We start from the raw sequence: 22,652 nt of genomic DNA, 5'->3' as shown, positions 1-22,652 counted from the left end.
TTTTCTGGCTTGACTGACCTTCATGTGTTAATGTAGTGATGGACTGTTGTTTCCCTTTGCATATTTCAGCTGTTCTTGCTAAGTCTCTCCTTTGAGTCTTCACTATTGAGAGCAGGAACTGCCACTGGGTTTCAAACATCTTTCAGCATCTTCTATTTCGTTTTGACTTTGCCAAATAACCGATCTTACTCTGGGTCCTTTATTCAAAGAACCACAGACTGTGTGGAATTGCCTGAGTGAAATACAATTAAAAAGCCATTAGTCTTTTTTTATTAACTTCCTTTTTGATGAGACAGAGAGAGATGGAGAGAGATTCTGTAATGATGCTTAATTGATTTTCATTATTAGCCTGCAGTACACAATTGGTTTACTTTGTTAGTTATATTGTCCTCCCTGGAGCTTCACGACAGTATAGTGCAGCCCTTTTATAGTGAGATAACATCATTTTGTAAACAACATTTCACCGGTGTCAAATATGCATGATTTTGAAGTGAAGCAATGCAACGATCAGGCCTACTTTATATTTTCTTTTGTTTCTCTGACCTTCTTTACTTACCAGTCTGCGGGGCATCATCATGTATCAATAATGATAATGTACTGCCACCGTGTGGAGATAAGTTAGGGGTGCGAGTTATTGAAAACCGATGCAAAATATTTTATTAGCTTTGGTTTTTATTAAGTTGTGCAGATCATGTATGTCTTTCTGATAACCCGGTAATGCAAATGAATACGCAGGATTATTTTATTTTACAGTGAGAGTGACCACATTATTTGACGTATGGGATGGGGACCAGGCTTTGAGTAATACACTTTTCTTGAATTTTCCCTCCATACCGGTAGATGGTACTATTTATCTGTGTTGACAGGCGTCTGTGTCACGAGCTGCCCCTCTTTCAGATTTGTTTACTTTAGCGTCATTTCAATGGCGGAACACTGAAAAAAAGCATTTGAGAGCGGTCAGATTTCGGATATATTGTTCTAGTTACGAACGAGCTGAGTACTTACATTTATCATCTTGGCTAGCTAACATAGTAAACGAATCGTTTTGTCCCAATATTTATCTTAGTAAACCTTCTGGCTGGGGCATTTCCATCAATTAAAGCACGAGATCCCCGAAATGGCAGATAACAACACAGGTGGGAGAGTGACTAGCTTGCTAGCTAATATGTGTTAACTAAAGTGGTATGCTAACGCGGTTATTTCTATCTTGCTAACTGTACGGATAGCTAGCTAGTACAAACACTAGTTTTAATCATCCACCAGCATTTACATGGGTTTTACATTTAACCAACCATCGGTTGTTTGCTAGCTGATATTAGCAAACGCCAGTGTTGCTAGCTAGCTATCCTTCCAGTGTCCTTGCGCTAGCTGCGTTGGTAGCTAACTAGCTATGAATTGATATTTACTAAACATGCCAATAAACAACTATTTAGTTAGCTAGCTAGCTAGTTGTTAATTGTGTCACGTGTGCCAACATTGGCACACTCGACTACCTATTCACTAGCTTGCTAGTTCCCAAACTTGTCATGTCAACAATCTTGACTAGCGTGTCACGAATGCTAACTGTCAACACACGCCCACCAGAATTTGGACCTAGCTAGCTTACGTTAACTAACTTGGTTTAACATTATGTTATGGCTTGGCAGCAAACAGTTGGCATTATTAGCTAGCTAAATGGGCTGTGTATATATTTTTTATTCAAGTCAAGCATGATAACACTTCTTCCCCTGGGATTTCAGACCAAGAAAAAGCAATAGCTGCAAATGCGTTGGAGGCGTTTACGGTAACGTCGCATTTATTTACCATCTACAGTTTGCTGCAAATTGTGCAATCCTAGGGAGTTGGAGTTGTAGCCAAGTTGGCCATCTATCAAACCTATCTGATTTATGTTTGTTTACATTTGACATTTACATATATTTGTTTACATTTGTTGATGTTTACATTTGTTGATGCAACTATTCACAAGTTTTTTTGTTACATTTGTTGATTTTAATTTGTTTACTCACAGGCTGGAAACTATGAGGAATCTTTGAAACACCTTGGGAAGCTGCAAGAGTTGAACAAGGAGGACTACAAGATTGCTTTGAATAAAGCAATAGCTGAATTCTACAAGAGCGGCCAAACCACCACATGCACCCTGAAGCAGACTCTTATTGCAATGAAAAACCAGGTGACTATCGTTGAAACCTTTTATCCAGTCTCTCAATGACACGCCAAATAAATGTTAAACATATTCTAGTATCGTTGATTCCTGTTTTAAATGTCTTGATTCTTTAATGAATATATTCACAGATGCACACAATAGTTCATTAATTTGGCTAATACTTAACATTCAGGCATCTTTTTTTGTCTATCAAGGTTCACACTTCAATGGAGGATATTGATGGTTTGGATGATGTAGAAAACAGTCTTCTCTACTACAATCAAGCTATCATTCACTACCACATGAGACAGTACTCCGAAGCTATTGCTATTGGAGAGAGGCTGTACCAGTTTCTGGAGCCGTTTGGTAGGTTTTGGTGTTTTTATATGGACAGTCGTATTTGTCAGACTATAAGCTCTTGTCAGAGAACACAAATATTGAAATGTATTGCATGACTACACAGTACACACACGCACACACTTAGTCACAGCAACTGGCAATGTTCCTGATGAATCGGCCTTTGCAGCCCAACAGTTTAGCTTGATGGTGTTATTTGTCCTAGAAGAGAAGTTTGCTCTGGCGGTCTGCTTCTTGCTGGTGGATCTGTACCTGCTAACGTACCAGCCAGAGAAGGCCCTCCATCTCCTTGCTGTGCTGGAGAAACTGTCTGTACAGGGAAATAACAAGAACGGCAAAGGGGAGGTACGTGTCCCTCTAAAGAGGGGTATGCTAGCATGCACCATTCTCGGATGTCATGTTTCTGACTTTGACCCATGATGTTCTGATGTTTGTTACTGTGCTCATGTATGTTGAATGTTATTTTCCTCCTCTTGGAGAAAGGACTGTTCTTCCTAAGCAGATATGTTATTATTAGTGGCAACTGTAAGGTTCTTGTGTTGACGGCAAAGATGTGCTGCTGCGTGTGTACTCACATTGAGGTTGTCTGTCATGTCCAGGTAATATTTCAGGCACAGTGCAAGTTCTACATTCACAGGGACCCGGTAGTGGAGGCAGCAGACCTCATTCAGGATAATCTCAGGGAGCTTACTGGAGGACAGGTTACTAAAATATACTTCAGGCGCGCTTACACACTAACACAACATTGACCAACAAACACAGAATTGAATAGGTGTGATTTGGCAGTTGCTGGCAAATGTTGGAGCGTTGGTCAATGTTGGGTCAGTGTAAAGGTGCCTTTAGAACCAAACACAACACACTCCTACTTTGGGTGTCCAGGTAATTTTTGTCTGACAAAAAAAATATCTTACTGAGGTTATGCAGTTACGCTAGTTACATCTGAGTGCAGGCTATTTTACTAATGGTTTTAAACTTCACTTACTATGAGAAGACATTTGAAGTCTATATTTTCTTAATGCAATGTGGTTATTTTCAAACGTTGGTGTCTATCTTGATATTGCAGAGTGTCAACAGCGCCAACAAAGATGGTCGGAACCAGAAGGCAGAGTTCATTGGCATGATCGAAGCGGCAAAATCCAAAATGCACCAGGTACGTTTAACACCAATCCTTTTCCTGAGGTGGAGGAAATGAAGACGGAAAAGCAGCTTTTGAATTGCTGCTTTTGTTTCACACTTGTCGTTCTTCCCGTCCACAGTACAAAGTGCGAGCGTACATTCAGATGAAGTCATCAAAGGCCTGCAAAAGGGAGATCAAGTCTGTGATGAACACAGCAGGGAATGTGAGTCATGATGTTTGCGTTGCTAAACACATTACTAAACTAGCCTGGTTCCAGGTCTGTTTGTGCTGTCTTACCAACTCCTATGGTCAATGGCGTGACAATGACCATAGGAGTTGGAAAGATGGCACGAAATGATCTGGAACCAGGTTATTAAACTGGCTTACTAAACCTGCTCTCTCCCAAACATCCCCTTCCTACCTTTCCCTGCTTCGGTCAAATGCACTGATTGTAAGTCGTTTTGGATGAGAGCATCTGCTAAATGACTAGAATGTCAATGTTTCCATGCCAACCTGTGTTTCCTTCATCTCCCACTAGTCTGCTTCCTCACTCTTCCTCAAGAGTAACTTTGAGTACCTGAGAGGAAACTACCGCAAAGCAGTGAAGCTCTTAAACAGCTCCAACATCGCAGAGCACCCTGGGGCCATCAAAACAGGTACGTTTAGACCCTTGATTACCTGGTTATACATCCAACATAGTTGTTGGAACGTGCTGGAAAAGACCATGTAAAAGTATATATCCGGTTCAGGACTATATGGATCAGGTTGTCTAGATGGTGTGAAAAGGGTTTAGGACTGTCCTGTTAGCGACAGAGCACAATTGAGTATTACCTATATCAGGTGTTCCCAAACTGGGGTACACGCAATGCCGTCGGGGGTACGCCAAATAAATGTGATTCACATTTTTAAAAATAAATACATGTAAACTGCTTTTATTTTTTCCAATGGGTCTATACATTTGGGTGAGGGTCTTTTTCTGCTCTTGAGTAGCCTAGTTTCAATGACAGAAATAAAATGAAACCATCTAGTGTTCAGTGAAATAACAACACAATGTCAAATACAGGTAGCCTAGTTAAATAATGAACATCCAATCACATTAACCTTTACTCTCTCGTGGGAAACCTTCACTCTTGCCAGACATTTAGAAACAAAACATGACAATTAGAAAAATAAGCCACAGGAGTTTTCTGAGCGAGAATAAAGATGACTTTTGATTAGTAAGCCATGTATAAAAGCAACAGATACCATTAATAAGAAGGGGCTAGAAGCTTCTTGTATGGTGAGCTAACGAGTGGCTAGGACAGGCAAGCCTCATACTATTGTGGATAACTTAATTCTTGCTTCTGCCGTGGATATGTCTGGGACAATGCTGGGGGAAAAGGCTCCCAAAACTATACAGACAATATCTTCATCAAACAACACTGTTTCACAGCGCATCAGTGACATGGCAGGAGATGTTTTGAAACAATTACTGCTTCGCATACAAGCCAGTGAATTCTATGCATACAAGCCAGTGAATTCTATGCATACAAGCCAGTGAATTCTATGCATACAAGCCAGTGAATTCTATGCATACAAGCCAGTGAATTCTATGCATACAAGCCAGTGAATTCTATGCATACAAGCCAGTGAATTCTATGCATACAAGCCAGTGAATTCTATGCATACAAGCCAGTGAATTCTATGCATACAAGCCAGTGAATTCTATGCATACAAGCCAGTGAATTCTATGCATACAAGCCAGTGAATTCTATGCATACAAGCCAGTGAATTCTATGCATACAAGCCAGTGAATTCTATGCATACAAGCCAGTGAATTCTATGCATACAAGCCAGTGAATTCTATGCATACAAGCCAGTGAATTCTATGCATACAAGCCAGTGAATTCTATGCATACAAGCCAGTGAATTCTATGCGTTACAGCTCGATGTGTCAACAGCTCCTGGTATATGTCCGTTACGTTTATGGGGGTCAATTAAGGAAAACATCCTCTTCTGCAAACCACTGGAAACCAGGACAACAGGAAATGATATTTCTAAAGTACTGGACAGCTTTGTGACATCAAATGGACTTTGGTGGTCAAGATGTGTTGGTATCTATACTGATGGTGCAAAAGCCATGACAGGGAGACATAGTGGAGTGGTAACGCATGTGTAAGCAGTTGCTCCCAACGCCACTTGGGTACACTGCAGCATCCACCGAGAGGCTCTTGGGTACACTGCAGCATCCACCGAGAGGCTCTTGGGTACACTGCAGCATCCACCGAGAGGCTCTTGGGTACACTGCAGCATCCACCGAGAGGCTCTTGGGTACACTGCAGCATCCACCGAGAGGCTCTTGGGTACACTGCAGCATCCACCGAGAGGCTCTTGGGTACACTGCAGCATCCACCGAGAGGCTCTTGGGTACACTGCAGCATCAGCACCGAGAGGCTCTTGGGTACACCGAGAGGCTCTTGGGTACACTGCAGCATCCACCGAGAGGCTCTTGGGTACACTGCAGCATCCACCGAGAGGCTCTTGGGTACACTGCAGCATCCACCGAGAGGCTCTTGGGTACACTGCAGCATCCACCGAGAGGCTCTTGGGTACACTGCAGCATCCACCGAGAGGCTCTTGGGTACACTGCAGCATCCACCGAGAGGCTCTTGGGTACACTGCAGCATCCACCGAGAGGCTCTTGGGTACACTGCAGCATCCACCGAGAGGCTCTTGGGTACACTGCAGCATCCACCGAGAGGCTCTTGGGTACACTGCAGCATCCACCGAGAGGCTCTTGGGTACACTGCAGCATCCACCGAGAGGCTCTTGGGTACACTGCAGCATCCACCGAGAGGCTCTTGGGTACACTGCAGCATCCACCGAGAGGCTCTTGGGTACACTGCAGCATGCACTGAGAGGCTCTTGGGTACACTGCAGCATGCACTGAGAGGCTCTTGCTGCCATAGGAATGCCTGACAGCTTGAAAGACGTTTTGGACACTACAGTAAAAATGTTTAACATTGTTAAATCAAGGCCCCTGTACTCTCGTGTATTTTCTGCATTATGCAATAATATGGGCAGCAACCATGTAACGCTTTTACAACAGAAGTGCCCTGGTTATGAAGGGGCAAAGTATTGGCATGTTTTTTTGAATTGAGAGACCAGCTTAAACTTTTCAAAGTTTCTCACCGACTAATTTTCTATTGGGTGACTAGGCTGCATGATCTGAAAGTCTCACCGGGATGTTTTTCTAGGAATGATCTCTTTACAGGGACTCTTCGCAACTATATTCCATGTGTGGGCCAAAATTGAGGCTATGATTAAGAAGTTGGAGCTCTTCTCTGTCTGCATTACAAGGTCTTAACACAGGTCTTTCAATCATTGTATGATTTTTTTTTGTGTGCAAATGAACTCAAGCTTACAGACGATGTCTAATGTGATATAGCGAAGCACCTGAGTGAGTTGGGTGCGTAATTACACAGGTACTTTCCTAAGATGGACGACACAAACTATTGGATTTGTTATCCCTTTCATGCCCTGCCTCTAGTCCACTTACCAATATCTGAGCAAGAGAGCCTCATTGAAATTGCAGCAAGCGCCTTCTGTGAAAATTGAATTTAATCAGAAGCCACTGCCAGATTTCTGGATAGGGCTGCACTCAGTTTGCCTTGGAAAATCATGCTGTTAAGACACTGATGCCCTTTGCAACCACGTACCTATGTGAGAGTGGATTCTCGGCCCTCACTAGCATGAAAACTAAATACAGGCACAGACTGTGTGGAAAATGATTTAAGACTGAGACTCTCTCCAATACAACCCAACATTGCAGAGTTATGTGCATCCTTTCAAGCACACCTTTCTCATTAACTTGTGGTGAGTTTTTCACAATTTTTGATTCACAAATTAAGTTAATATGTAAGAAAGCTAATTTTTTTTATTTGGTCTTGGTCCTATAAGAGCTCTTTGTCACTTCCCACGAGCAGCGTTGTGACGACAACTCACACTCATTCTTATGTTTAATAAATGTATTGTATAGTGTGTGTGTGTGGCAGGGTTACATTGATGGCAAGAACAACATTTGAGAGTGCTGACCCTGGTGCTAGAGGGGGTACGCAGCTGGAGGTTGAATGTTTGGGGTACGGGACTATAAAAAGTTTGGGAACCACTTCCCTATATGAAAGTGAACTTCCGCTAAATGTTCTGTCTTGTTTGTTTCTACCATCAGGTGAATGTGTGCGCTGTATGTTCTGGAACAATCTGGGTTGCATACACTTTGCCATGGGGAAACACAACCTAGGTATATTCTACTTCAAAAAGGCCCTGCAGGAGAACGACCACACGTGTGCACAGCTGGGGGACGGTGGGGCGACGGGGAACGGGCAATGTGAGTCAACAAACTGGGTTTAACGCCATTCAAAGCCACGGGACAGTTTCTCGGACACAGATTAAGCCTAGTCTTGGACTTAAAAGTATGTTAAATGCAGATTCTGACATCAAAATGGTATCTTAGTGCAGGACTAGTTTAATCTGTGTCTGGGAAACTGGTCCTACATGTTTCTCCTGTCATTGTACGCCGACTAGCTCTGTTGTCTCTCTGTCCTTCCAGCTAAGCAGTTCTCGGGCATCCCCATGTGTGCGCTGCTAGCCAACAAGCGTTATGAGCTGCTGTATAACTGTGGGATCCAGCTGCTGCACATCGGCCGGCCCCTGGCGGCCTTCGACTGTCTGATGGATGCTGTGCAGGTGTACCACTCTAACCCTGGCCTCTGGTTACGGTTGGCTGAGTGCTGCATTGCTGCCAACAAGGGTGTGAGTTGTGATTTTAAAAAACACACACTCACAAACACACACACTTGTTTTCTTACAGTGAAATAAAACTTAACAACATTCAAATGTAGCATTTTCTTATTTTTCCAGAGCTTAGAACAAGACAACAAGGGTCTTCCGAGTAAAAAGGGTATCGTTCAGGCCATCGTTGGGCAGGGCTACCATCGCAAGATCATCCTGGCATCACAGTCCACCCAGAACACAATCTACAGGTCAGTTTTCCCTCTCCCTATGGACCTAACCAGTGCTGTCCAGGAGATGGCGCTAAAACATTTGTTTACGTGGTAGTGATTGCTGAAATTAGAGGGTACTCTGAGACAACTTAAGATGTTGATCATTACTATATCTCCATTAACCTCTTGGTTTACTCTTTCCTCTCCTAAATGTGGGTGTGTGTAGTGATGGGCAGTCTGCAGCCATTCCGGTAGCCAGTATGGAGTTTGCAGCGATCTGTCTGAGGAACGGCCTGGTCCTCCTCCCTGATCACCAGCAGCAGGAGAACAAGGCAGAGAACGGCTCCAAGACAACCAGCCAGTCAGGCAGCACAGAGAGCGGCTCAGAGAACAGCGACGCCTGCAGGTCAGTGTCTCATCTCACCCTGAGATTGGCTTGGTGCTAAAACATGCCTTGTCAAATCTATTTTTGTAGAGCACTGTGGTTAAGATTATAGACTATTAACAAGGATTCAGCTCTCCATGTCCTCTTATAGAAGAAGAACTTTACAGGAAGTATCTTTCTTTCCATTTCTCCGACGTCCTTATCGTTGGTTTGACAGTGGGAAGGTTCAAGAAGGAGACAAGTTCCTTTCTGCAGCACCGTCTTCACCTCTGAGGAAACAGGAGGTTGAAAACCTCAGGTAAGAGAGACCTCTCTACCCAGACCTTTCTGTTTCCCTTCCTGTCTCCCCCAGTCAGTTAATAATCCTCTCTCCCCTTCCTGTCTCTCCCAGTCAGTTAATAATCCTCTCTCCCCTTCCTGTCTCCCCCAGTCAGTTAATAATCCTCTCTCCCCTTCCTGTCTCCCCAGTCAGTTAATAATCCTGGGGATCTTCCTGTCTCTCCCAGTCAGTTAATAATCCTCTCTCCCCTCCTGTCTCTCCCAGTCAAATGGGTCCTCTGTCCCCTTCCTGTCTCCCAAAGCCACAGGACAGTCAGTTAATAAGTCCTCTCTCCCCTTCCTGTCTCTCCCAGTCAAATAATCCTCTCTCCCCTTCCTGTCTCTCCCAGTCAGTTAATAATCCTCTCTCCCCTTCCTGTCTCTCCCAGTCAGTTAATAATCCTCTCTCCCCTTCCTGTCTCTCCCAGTCAGTTAATAATCTCTCTGATGTCAGTTAATGCTGTCCTTCCAGTCTCTCCCAGTCAGTTAATAATCCTCTCTCCCCTTCCTGTCTCTCCCAGTCAGTTAATAATCCTCTCTCCCCTTCCTGTCTCTCCCAGTCAGTTAATAATCCTCCTCCCCAGTCAGTTAATAATCCTCTCTCCCAGTCAGTTAATAATCCTCTCTCCCCTTCCTGTCTCCCCAGTCAGTTAATAATCCTCTCTCCCCTTCCTGTCTCTCCCAGTCAGTTAATAATCCTCTCCCCTTTCCTGTCTCCCCCAGTCAGTTAATAATCCTCTCTCCCCTTCCTGTCTCCCCAGTCAGTTAATAATCCCTTCCTGTCTCTCCCAGTCAGTTAATAATCCTCTCCCCTTCCTGTCTCCCCCAGTCAGTTAATAATCCTGTCTCCCCTTCCTGTCTCTTAGTCAGTTAATAATCCTCTCTCCCATTCAAATTCCTTCTTCCAGAGCCCCCCAGTCAGTTAATAATCCTCTCTCCCAGTCAGTTAATAATCCTCTTCCCCTTCCTGTCTCTCCCAGTCAGTTAATAATCCTCCTGGCCCCTTCCTGTCTCCCCCAGTCAGTTAATAATCCTCTCTCCCCTTCCTGTCTCCCCCAGTCAGTTAATAATCCTCTCTTCCCTCCCCCAGTCCTGTCTCCTTCCTGTCTCCCCAGGAGATCAGTTAATAATCCTCTCTCCCCTTGTTTCTGGTAGTGAGTCAGTTAATAATCCTCTCTCCCAACTTAATAATGTCTCCCCCAGATCATTAATAATCCTCTCCATTAACCTCTTCCCCCAGTCAGTTAATAATCCTCTCTCCCCTTCCTGTCTCCCCAGTCAGTTAATAATCCTCTCTGTCCTTCCTCCTCTCCCCTTCCTGTCTCCCAGTCAGTTAATAATCCTCTCTCCCCTTCCTGTCTCCCCCCAGTCAGTTAATAATCCTCTCTCCCCTTCCTGTCTCCCCAGTCAGTTAATAATCCTCTCTCCCCTTCCTGTCTCCCCAGTCAGTTAATAATCCTCTCTCCCCTTCCTGTCTCTCAGTTAATAATCCTCTCTCCCTGAGTCAGTTAATAATCCTCTCCCCCTTCCTGTCTCTCCCAGTCAGTTAATAATCCTTTTTGTAGAGCACTGTCAGTTAATAATTATAGTCAGTTAATAATCCTCTCTCCCCTTCCTCTTATCAGTTAATAATCCTCTTTTCCTGTCTCTCCCAGTCAGTTAATAATCTTTCTTTCCTTTCTCCCAGTCAGTTAATAATCCTCTCTCCCCTTTGTCTCCCCAGTCAGTTAATAATCCTCTCTCCTTTCTTCCTGTCTTCCCCAGTCAGTTAATAAAACCTCAGGTCTCCCCCCTTCGAGACTGTCTCCCCCAGTCAGTTAATAATCCTCTCTCCCTTCCTGTCTCCCCCAGTCAGTTAATAATCCTCTCTCCCCTTCCTGTCTCTCCCAGTCAGTTAATAATCCTCTCTCCCCTTCCTGTCTCCCCCAGTCAGTTAATAATCCTCTCTCCCCTTCCTGTCTCCCCCAGTCAGTTAATAATCCTCTCTCCCCTTCCTGTCTCCCCCAGTCAGTTAATAATCCTCTCTCCCCTTCCTGTCTCTCCCAGTCAGTTAATAATCCTCTCTTCCCAGTCAGTTAATAATCCTCTCTCCCCTTCCTGTCTCCCCAGTCAGTTAATAATCCTCTCTCCCCCTTCCTGTCTCTCCCAGTCAGTTAATAATCCTCTCTCCCCTTCCTGTCTCTCCCAGTCAGTTAATAATCCTCTCTCCCTTCCTGTCTCCCCAGTCAGTTAATAATCCTCTCTCCCCTTCCTGTCTCTCCCAGTCAGTTAATAATCCTCTCTCCCAGTCAGTTAATAATCCTCTCTCCCCTTCCTGTCTCCCCCAGTCAGTTAATAATCCTCTCTCCCCTTCCTGTCTCCCCCAGTCAGTTAATAATCCTCTCTCCCCTTCCTGTCTCTCCCAGTCAGTTAATAATCCTCTCTCCCCTTCCTGTCTCTCCCAGTCAGTTAATAATCCTCTCTCCCCTTCCTGTCTCTCCCAGTCAGTTAATAATCCTCTCTCCCCTTCCTGTCTCCCCCAGTCAGTTAATAATCCTCTCTCCCCTTCCTGTCTCTCCCAGTCAGTTAATAATCCTCTCTCCCCTTCCTGTCTCCCCAGTCAGTTAATAATCCTCTCTCCCAGTCAGTTAATAATCCTCTCTCCCCTTCCTGTCTCTTTTAGTCAGTTAATAATCCTCTCTCCCTTCCTGTCTCCCCAGTCAGTTAATAATCCTCTCTCCCCTTCCTCCCCAGTCAGTTCCTCTCTCCCCAGTTAATAATCTGTCTCCCCCAGTCAGTTAATAATCCTCTCTCCCTTCCTGTCTCCCCAGTCAGTTAATAATCCTCTCTCCCCCTTCCTGTCTCTCCCCAGTCAGTTAATAATCCTCTCTCCCCTTCCTGTCTCTCCCAGTCAGTTAATAATCCTCTCTCCCCTTCCTGTCTCCTGTCCAGTCAGTTAATAATCCTCTCTCCCCTTCCTGTCTCCCCAGTCAGTTAATAATCCTCTCTCCCCTTCCTGTCTCTCCCAGTCAGTTAATAATCCTCTCTCCCCTTCCTGTCTCCCCAGTCAGTTAATAATCCTCTCTCCCCTTCCTGTCTCCCCCAGTCAGTTAATAATCCTCTCTCCCCTTCCTGTCTCCCCCAGTCAGTTAATAATCCTCTCTCCCCTTCCTGTCTCCCCCAGTCAGTTAATAATCCTCTCTCCCCTTCCTGTCTCCCCCAGTCAGTTAATAATCCTCTCTCCCCTTCCTGTCTCTCCCAGTCAGTTAATAATCCTCTCTCCCCTTCCTGTCTCTCCCAGTCAGTTAATAATCCTCTCTCCCCTTCCTGTCTCTCCCAGTCAGTTAATAATCCTCTCTCCCAGTCAGTTAATAATCCTCTCTCCCCTTCCTGTCTCTCCCAGTCAGTTAATAATCCTCTCTCCCCTTCCTGTCTCTCCCAGTCAGTTAATAATCCTCTCTCCCAGTCAGTTAATAATCCTCTCTCCCCTTCCTGTCTCTCCCAGTCAGTTAATAATCCTCTCTCCCAGTCAGTTAATAATCCTCTCTCCCCAGTCAGTTAATAATCCTCTCTCCCCTTCCTGTCTCCCCAGTCAGTTAATAATCCTCTCTCCCCTTCCTGTCTCCCCAGTCAGTTAATAATCCTCTCTCCCCTTCCTGTCTCCCCAGTCAGTTAATAATCCTCCCCTTCCTGTCTCCCCAGTCAGTTAATAATCCTCTCTCCCCTTCCTGTCTCTCCCAGTCAGTTAATAATCCTCTCCTTCCTCTCCCAGTCAGTTAATAATCCTCTCTCCCCTTCCTGTCTCCCCCAGTCAGTTAATAATCCTCTCTCCCCTTCCTGTCTCTCCCAGTCAGTTAATAATCCTCTCTCCCCTTCCTGTCTCCCCCAGTCAGTTAATAATCCTCTCTCCCCTTCCTGTCTCCCCAGTCAGTTAATAATCCTCTCTCCCCTTCCTGTCTCCCCAGTCAGTTAATAATCCTCTCTCCCCTTCCTGTCTCCCCAGTCAGTTAATAATCCTCTCTCCCCTTCCTGTCTCCCCAGTCAGTTAATAATCCTCTCTCCCCAGTTAATAATCCTGTCTCCCCCAGTCAGTTAATAATCCTCTCTCCCCTTCCTGTCTCTCCCAGTCAGTTAATAATCCTCTCTCCCCTTCCTGTCTCCCCAGTCAGTTAATAATCCTCTCTCCCCTTCCTGTCTCTCCCAGTCAGTTAATAATCCTCTCTCCCCTTCCTGTCTCCCCAGTCAGTTAATAATCCTCTCTCCCCTTCCTGTCTCTCCCCAGTCAGTTAATAATCCTCTCTCCCCTTCCTGTCTCCCCAGTCAGTTAATAATCCTCTCTCCCAGTCAGTTAATAATCCTCTCTCCCCTTCCTGTCTCCCCCAGTCAGTTAATAATCCTCTCTCCCCTTCCTGTCTCTCCCAGTCAGTTAATAATCTTTCTCCCCAGTCAGTTAATAATCCTCTCTCCCTTCTTTCTTTTTCCATTCTCTGTTGCCCTGGTCCTCCTGGGTCTCTGTTGCCCTGGTCCTCCTGGGTCTCTGTTCTCTGGACTAATTGGACAAAGTTTGCCCTCCTTCCTTCCACTTTTCATTAGGAGGGGGTAGAGTTGGGGAGGGGTTAGAGTTGGGGAGGATGTGCTGAATGAAGGGCTGACCCCACAGGGAAAGTTTACGAGCAGCCCCGTCAACTACTTGGGTTTATTTCCTGGAATCCCTGAGTGTTCTGTTGCCAACCAGTGAGAGGCCTGGGAGGGACACGACCACTACAGTCCAGACTCTCCCCGCCTGCACTTTTCTTTAACCAAGAAAAATAATTGAAAGAACTGAATTTATTGTTTAATTAGTATTCATTTCAATATAGAATGAATTTCCCCCACATCTGAGTGTTATGCAACCCACTATGTTTCCCAGTGCAGGATTGGTGTGATCTGTTGTTGTCCTGGACGTGCTGACTGGGTCCTCCTATATGGTGTTGTCTCTCTAGGTGTTCCCTCCTGGCCTGCAGTGCCTACGTGGCCCTGGTGTTAGGAGACAACCTGATGGCCCTGAACCATGCAGAGAAGCTCCTTCACCAGACCAAGCTGTCTGGATCACTCAAGTAAGACCTCCATCTATCCGTCTCTCCCTATCCATCTGTCTCTCTATCTCTTTCCCCACTCAGATAAACTCTTACACCAGATGGACTTCATTCCTCTATCCCCTTTTCCCTTAGCCTTTCATCCTCACTCCCCCTTTCCCCTCAACACCTCTTTCTGTTTCTTCCTCTCCCCCCTCCTTCCCACTACCCATGCACCTCTTGTTATCACTTCATTAACCTCCATATGACTTACCCCCCCCTCCCCCAAAGCTTACAGCACTCAACATGACTCACCGTCTGGTAATGGTAATGTGGCCCTAGCAGACCTCTTGACTCTTCAGACTACTTAATGACTTCATGACCACAGACTTCCCGTCAGTCCCTCCTCCTTCCTTGGATTGCACTGCTGTCCTCCCCACCACAGAATGTGGAGGGTTAATGACAGAGTAGGGGGGGTATCCTGCTGTCCTCCTCACCACAGAATGCGGAGGGTTAATTACAGACCATGTCCCTAGACTGCACTGCTGTCCTCCTCACCACAGAATGTGGGGGGTTAATGACAGAGTAGGGGAGTATCCTGCTGTGCTCAACCGCAGAATGTGGAGGGTTAATTTCAGATTTGGGTGCGGTCATTTTGCTGTCCTCACCGCAGAATGTGGAGGGTTAATGACAGACTAGGAGGGGTATCCTGTTGTCCTCACCCCAGCATGTGAAGGGTTAATGACAGACTAGGGGGGGTATCCTGCTGTCCTCCTCACCCCAGAATGTGGAGGGTTAATGACCAGACTAGGGGGTATCCTGCTGTCCTCCTCACCACAGAATGTGAAGGGTTAATGACAGACTGGGGGGGGTATCCTGTTGTCCTCCTCACCCCAGAATGTGGAGGGTTAATGACAGACTGGGGGGGGTATCCTGTTGTCCTCCTCACCCCAGAATGTGGAGGGTTAATGACAGACTGGGGGGTATCCTGTTGTCCTCCTCACCCCAGAATGTGAAGGGTTAATGACAGACTAGGGGGTATCCTGTTGTCCTCCTCACCACAGAATGTGGAGGGTTAATGACAGACTAGGGGGTATCCTGCTGTCCTCACCCCAGAATGTGGAGGGTTAATGACAGACTAGGGGGTATCCTGCTGTCCTCCTCACCCCAGAATGTGGAGGTTAATGACAGACTAGGGGGTATCCTGTTGTCCTCCTCACCCCAGAATGTGAAGGGTTAATAACAGACTAGGGGGTATCCTGCTGTCCTCCTCACCCCAGCATGTGAAGGGTTAATGACAGACTAGGGGGTATCCTGTTGTCCTCCTCACCCCAGAATGTGAAGGGTTAATGACAGACTAGGGGGTATCCTGCTGTCCTCCTCACCCCAGCATGTGAAGGGTTAATGACAGACTAGGGGGTATCCTGTTGTCCTCCTCACCCCAGAATGTGAAGGGTTAATGACAGACTAGGGGGTATCCTGCTGTCCTCCTCACCCCAGAATGTGGAGGGTTAATGACAGACTAGGGGGGGTATCCTGTTGTCCTCCTCACCCCAGAATGTGGAGGGTTAATGACAAAATAGCCACCCATTTTCACCTACCTCATCCCCATACTGTTTTTATTTATTTACTTTTCTGCTCTTTTGCACACCAATATCTCTACCTGTACATGACCATCTGATCATTTATCACTCCAGTGTTAATCTGCAAAATTGTAATTATTCACCTACCTCCTCATGCCTTTTGCACACAATGTATATAGACTCTCTTTTTTCTACTGTGTTATTGACTTGTTAATTGTTTACTCCATGTGTAACTCTGTTGTCTGTTCACACTGCTATGCTTTATCTTGGCCAGGTCGCAGTTGCAAATGAGAACTTGTTCTCAACTAGCCTACCTGGTTAAATGAAGGTGAAATAAATAAATAAAATAAGACTGGCTAACCCAGTGGCTAACCCTCCAGAATGTGGAGGGTTAATGACAGACTAGGGGAGTATCCTGTTGTCCTCCTCACCACAGAATGTGGAGGGTTAATGACAGACTAGGGGGTATCCTGTTGTCCTCCTCGCCACAGAATGTGGAGGGTTAATGACAGACTAGGGGGAGTATCCTGTTGTCCTCCTCGCCACAGAATGTGGAGGGTTAATGACAGACTAGGGGAGTATCCTGTTGTCCTCCTCACCACAGAATGTGGAGGGTTAATGACAGACTAGGGGAGTATCCTGTTGTCCTCCTCACCACAGAATGTAGAGGGTTAATGACAGACTAGGGGGAGTATCCTGTTGTCCTCCTCGCCACAGAATGTGGAGGGTTAATGACAGACTAGGGGAGTATCCTGTTGTCCTCCTCACCACAGAATGTGGAGGGTTAATGACAGACTAGGGGAGTATCCTGTTGTCCTCCTCACCACAGAATGTGGAGGGTTAATGACAGACTAGGGGAGTATCCTGTTGTCCTCCTCACCACAGAATGTGAAGGGTTAATGACAGACTAGGGGAGTATCCTGTTGTCCTCCTCACCACAGAATGTGAAGGGTTAATGACAGACTAGGGGAGTATCCTGTTGTCCTCCTCACCACAGAATGTGAAGGGTTAATGACAGACTAGGGGGGTATCCTGTTGTCCTCCTCACCACAGAATGTGAAGGGTTAATGACAGACTAGGGGAGTATCCTGTTGTCCTCCTCACCACAGAATGTGAAGGGTTAATGACAGACTAGGGGAGTATCCTGTTGTCCTCCTCACCACAGAATGTGAAGGGTTAATGACAGACTAGGGGAGTATCCTGTTGTCCTCCTCACCCCAGAATGTGAAGGGTTAATGACAGACTAGGGGGTATCCTGTTGTCCTCCTCACCACAGAATGTGGAGGGTTAATGACAGACTAGGGGGTATCCTGCTGTCCTCACCCCAGAATGTGGAGGGTTAATGACAGACTAGGGGTATCCTGCTGTCCTCACCCCAGCATGTGAAGGGTTAATGACAGACTAGGGGGTATCCTGCTGTCCTCCTCACCCCAGAATGTGGAGGGTTAATGACAGACTAGGGGGTATCCTGTTGTCCTCCTCACCCCAGAATGTGAAGGGTTAATAACAGACTAGGGGGTATCCTGCTGTCCTCCTCACCCCAGCATGTGAAGGGTTAATGACAGACTAGGGGGTATCCTGTTGTCCTCCTCACCCCAGAATGTGAAGGGTTAATGACAGACTAGGGGGTATCCTGCTGTCCTCCTCACCCCAGCATGTGAAGGGTTAATGACAGACTAGGGGGTATCCTGTTGTCCTCCTCACCCCAGAATGTGAAGGGTTAATGACAGACTAGGGGGGTATCCTGCTGTCCTCCTCACCCCAGAATGTGGAGGGTTAATGACAGACTAGGGGGTATCCTGTTGTCCTCCTCACCCCAGAATGTGGAGGGTTAATGACAGACTAGGGGGGGTATCCTGTTGTCCTCCTCACCCCAGAATGTGGAGGGTTAATGACAAAATAGCCACCCATTTTCACCTACCTCATCCCCATACTGTTTTTATTTATTTACTTTTCTGCTCTTTTGCACACCAATATCTCTACCTGTACATGACCATCTGATCATTTATCACTCCAGTGTTAATCTGCAAAATTGTAATTATTCACCTACCTCCTCATGCCTTTTGCACACAATGTATATAGACTCACTTTTTTTCTACTGTGTTATTGACTTGTTAATTGTTTACTCCATGTGTAACTCTGTGTTGTCTGTTCACACTGCTATGCTTTATCTTGGCCAGGTCGCAGTTGCAAATGAGAACTTGTTCTCAACTAGCCTACCTGGTTAAATGAAGGTGAAATAAATAAATAAAATAAAAGACTGGCTAACCCAGTGGCTAACCCTCCAGAATGTGGAGGGTTAATGACAGACTAGGGGGAGTATCCTGTTGTCCTCCTCACCACAGAATGTGGAGGGTTAATGACAGACTAGGGGGGTATCCTGTTGTCCTCCTCACCACAGAATGTGGAGGGTTAATGACAGACTAGGGGGAGTATCCTGTTGTCCTCCTCACCACAGAATGTGGAGGGTTAATGACAGACTAGGGGGAGTATCCTGTTGTCCTCCTCACCACAGAATGTGGAGGGTTAATGACAGACTAGGGGGAGTATCCTGTTGTCCTCCTCACCACAGAATGTGGAGGGTTAATGACAGACTAGGGGGAGTATCCTGTTGTCCTCCTCACCACAGAATGTGAAGGGTTAATGACAGACTAGGGGAGTATCCTGTTGTCCTCCTCACCACAGAATGTGAAGGGTTAATGACAGACTAGGGGAGTATCCTGTTGTCCTCCTCACCACAGAATGTGAAGGGTTAATGACAGACTAGGGGAGTATCCTGTTGTCCTCCTCACCACAGAATGTGAAGGGTTAATGACAGACTAGGGGAGTATCCTGTTGTCCTCCTCACCACAGAATGTGAAGGGTTAATGACAGACTAGGGGAGTATCCTGTTGTCCTCCTCACCACAGAATGTGAAGGGTTAATGACAGACTAGGGGAGTATCCTGTTGTCCTCCTCACCACAGAATGTGGAGGGTTAATGACAGACTAGGGGAGTATCCTGTTGTCCTCCTCACCACAGAATGTGAAGGGTTAATGACAGACTAGGGGAGTATCCTGTTGTCCTCCTCACCACAGAATGTGAAGGGTTAATGACAGACTAGGGGAGTATCCTGTTGTCCTCCTCACCACAGAATGTGAAGGGTTAATGACAGACTAGGGGAGTATACTGTTGTCCTCCTCACCACAGAATGTGAAGGGTTAATGACAGACTAGGGGAGTATCCTGTTGTCCTCCTCACCACAGAATGTGGAGGGTTAATGACAGACTAGGGGGTATCCTGTTGTCCTCCTCACCACAGAATGTGGAGGGTTAATGACAGACTAGGGGGTATCCTGTTGTCCTCCTCACCACAGAATGTGGAGGGTTAATGACAGACTAGGGGAGTATCCTGTTGTCCTCCTCACCACAGAATGTGGAGGGTTAATGACAGACTAGGGGGAGTATCCTGTTGTCCTCCTCACCACAGAATGTGGAGGGTTAATGACAGACTAGGGGGAGTATCCTGTTGTCCTCCTCACCACAGAATGTGGAGGGTTAATGTATTTCTTCTAAAATAAGTAAATAAACTTTTGGTCACCACACCATGTACATCCATAACCTATGGTGAGATCTGAAAACACCAGTAGGTGGAGGGCACCCCTCAAACATGAAAGAATTAGAGCAGATTGCTGCTGAAAGGGGCCAAATTGTCAGTAGAAAGGTGCAGCAAGTTCATTGATGTCTACAAGAAGTGTTTGTCTGCCGTTATCTTGGCTAAAGGCTGTGCAAGTTTCAGCTCCGGGGTGCCAATCATTTTGTCGTTGGTCTTTATTTTCTAAATTGTAAATTTATCTTGGCTCAAGTTTACAAAACTAAAATTGGTTCTGCAATGTTGAAAATCCAATAACAATGTATGGGGGGAAAAAACAATGTCAAATTAATTTGAGAATAGGGGAATTATTTAAGGAAAGTTCAGGGGTGCCAATATATTAGGTCGCACCTGTACATACTGTAAAACTCAGTATCAAATAGCCACCAGTCCCATTTTAATAGCGAGGCAACAGCAGACATTTCAGCAAATTAACTGTTTACGTGATTACCATGAATCGTTTGAGGTTTGATTTGTGACATAAATTTTTTTATTATGGCAATCATCCGTTTTTATCGGCAGTAAGAAAGCGCTAATAACTGCTAGCTAACCGGCCAACACAAAAACACAACTTTAGGAGTACAGAAAATTGTCCGATCACCCTCTAGTGGCAAAAGTAAGAACTGCTGAAAATGCACAGTCATAAAGGAGACTAGTACATTTTTATAGAGGCATACTAAGACAAAATAAACCTGACCATGTAGGAAATTGATTAAAATAATGCTGGAATTAAACAATTAACAATGCAAAAGCTGTGCGCATTAAGGACAAAGAATCCGGGCTCAAATAGAAGCCTGTCTCTAAGGAGTGTGTTGCGTTAAATCACTCAACGCCCGGGCTGTTAATTGAAGTTTTACGGTGGATCACCTTTTTTGACAGTATATACGATTAGCTATGTTCACATCCCCATGAACAAGCACCAATACTAGTGAGTCAATGGTGCATCTGATTCTGTCTGACGGTGCATCCTCTGTCTCTCTGCTCCAGGTTCCTGGGACACCTGTATGCTGCAGAGGCCCTCATATCCCTGGACCGGATCTCAGAGGCCATCGGTCACCTCAACCCAGAGAACGTCACGGATGTCTCCATGGGGGTGTTGTCCAGCGAGCAGGACCAAGGTTAGTCCTCACACCCACCTCTCTAGCTCCAATCGATGGCTCTGCTGGAAAACACAGCACCCCAACCAGTATTCTGCCCTAACTGAAATGACCTATCCATTCTACCACATGATGGTTTGATGTCTGAGTCACATGATGACTGGATCACTGTTTGATAGTGTGTTTGTGTTCACAGGGCCAGATAAAGGGGATCTGGAGCCTGTCGAGTCATGTGAGTGTGTATATATACACACACACACACACACACACTTATCACACTCCCTGCAGTCTCAGTAGAGACTCCCCATCTGTGTGTGAGGTGACATCCAGTGATCATGTGTTGACAGGGTGTGTTGTGTGTTGGTACAGCAGGGAAGCAGACTCCTCTGTGTTACCCCAGCACAGTGAGCTCAGCCCGGGCCATAATGCTGTTCAACCTGGGCAGTGCCTATTGTCTGAGGAGTGAGTACGAGAAGGCCCGCAAGTGCCTGCATCAGGTACGGTTCATACTCGCAGGCACACGCCCACACACACACAGCTACAGTACATACTTATCTCTTGAAACCATTCAGATGTGTTATTATCCCAAACATGACTGTGTTTAGATGTCTGTGAACCTGTTCCTCTCTCCCAGGCCGCCTCCATGGTGAATACCAAGGAGATTCCTCCTGAAGCCATCTTACTGGCTGTCTACCTGGAGCTGCAGAACGGTGAGTCATCTCTCTGGGTTCTCATTCCCACCTGCAAAGTTGTGATGTGGGGCCCTCAGGTTTCCCAATCTGGCCCTTATGATAGTTGTCTTTTATAGATTCTTATTGACTATTGTTTTCTAGCATAGTATGAGGTAAGGGGGAGGGGTTCCAAGGAAGTGTTGAGACTGATGTCAAACTCTTGACATTCCAGTTCTAGAATTCTGCAGGTAGAATGCCAAAGGCCACACTCTGCCACAAAGGCAGTGATGACAGATTACTGCTGTCAGTCAACCTCTATCCAGTGTAGAAAGGTCAGCGGTCAGGACCTTATGACCTTACTAAGAGCTGTGTATGATCTCACCGTTTCCCTCTGCCTCTATGTTCCCCCCCCTCACCCCCTCTCCTCTCTCAGGGAACACACAGCTCGCCCTGCAGATCATCAAACGTAACCAGCTCCTCCCCTCAGTGCTCCAGGCGCCCTCTCCAGACACACGAAAGAAGCCTGTTCCCTCCTCCTTCCAGCCTGTCCAACCACCCATCCAGATGCCCTCACCCTTCACAACAGTCCAGCGCAAATGAGCCCTTGTTCCCCTAACCCTCCTTGCCCCATTGCACAGCAACACGCACCTGTCCACCTCTCATCACTTCACCTCAGTGTATTATTTATTTAAGGCAAGCTGACCCCAACTCAGTGCCGGTGTAGGGTGAAGTTGTCCCTAGATGCTGATATTGACTCAGCTTTGTATTTCCTCCCACTAATGGTTAAGGTTAACATTGGTGGAGAGGAAGCTGATCCTATATCTGTACCTAGGGGAAATTGAACTCCTCAGCACCCAGACGGAGCCCCTCCAGGTCAGGTCCTGGTATGAAATGCAGAGGTCTCCTGTCGGGTGGACGAAGGGTGTGTTCACGGCCCAAACTACACCTTATCCCCTATGTAAGTGCACTCCTTTTGACCAGAGCCCTATGGGGCCCTAATAAAAGTAGTGCCCTATATAAGGAACTGGGTATCATTTGGGATGGAGCCTTTATTCAGTGGCTATCACCTGCAGTGTCTTTGGGGCAGATCTGACATGATTTCTCTGTTCTCTGAGAGTTTTAACTTTCCATTTGTGACAGCAACATCCGTTATGATATATACTGACCGACTTTTGCTTGGGGCAAATTAAATACCTGTATAAAAAAATAAATTTTATTTACAGAAGTAAGCTGACTTGCATTTTATATGGCTGGTGGGTCTGTAATAGTTTTCAGACCCTTGAGGGAGAAGGTGGAGTTGTGCTGCTGTCATGTCAGATAAGGAATATGCTTTGTG

At 46.0% G+C, this 22,652-nt stretch overlaps 1 protein-coding gene across 3 annotated transcripts; it reads left to right on the top strand.

The window, feature by feature from the left end:
• Window positions 1–901: 901 nt before the first annotated feature.
• On the top strand, window positions 902–22,541 carry cnot10 (CCR4-NOT transcription complex, subunit 10). Of its 3 annotated transcripts, none has more exons than XM_042319131.1 (19): window positions 902–1,136; window positions 1,740–1,783; window positions 2,009–2,170; window positions 2,359–2,509; window positions 2,709–2,845; window positions 3,564–3,650; window positions 3,757–3,840; window positions 4,156–4,273; window positions 7,825–7,983; window positions 8,206–8,408; window positions 8,517–8,638; window positions 8,826–9,005; window positions 9,202–9,282; window positions 14,264–14,377; window positions 20,536–20,666; window positions 20,842–20,878; window positions 21,001–21,142; window positions 21,280–21,355; window positions 21,750–22,541. In XM_042319131.1, exons 1-19 carry the CDS (start codon window positions 1,118–1,120, stop codon window positions 21,914–21,916), a joined length of 2,214 nt encoding a protein of 737 aa, XP_042175065.1. In that variant the 5' UTR covers window positions 902–1,117; the 3' UTR covers window positions 21,917–22,541. The 3 variants fall into 3 exon arrangements, with proteins under 3 accessions (XP_042175065.1, XP_024267422.2, XP_042175064.1); XM_024411654.2 differs by having other exon boundaries at window positions 2,706–2,845; window positions 20,842–20,877; window positions 21,015–21,142; XM_042319130.1 differs by having other exon boundaries at window positions 2,706–2,845.
• Window positions 22,542–22,652: the final 111 nt, after the last annotated feature.

This window comes from Oncorhynchus tshawytscha, unplaced genomic scaffold, assembly GCF_018296145.1.
Source record: "Oncorhynchus tshawytscha isolate Ot180627B unplaced genomic scaffold, Otsh_v2.0 Un_scaffold_7589_pilon_pilon, whole genome shotgun sequence".
NCBI classification, from domain to species: Eukaryota; Metazoa; Chordata; class Actinopteri; order Salmoniformes; family Salmonidae; genus Oncorhynchus; species Oncorhynchus tshawytscha.
The sequence above is the reverse complement of the archived record's forward strand: the minus strand, read 5'-3'. Positions and strand labels throughout refer to the sequence as shown.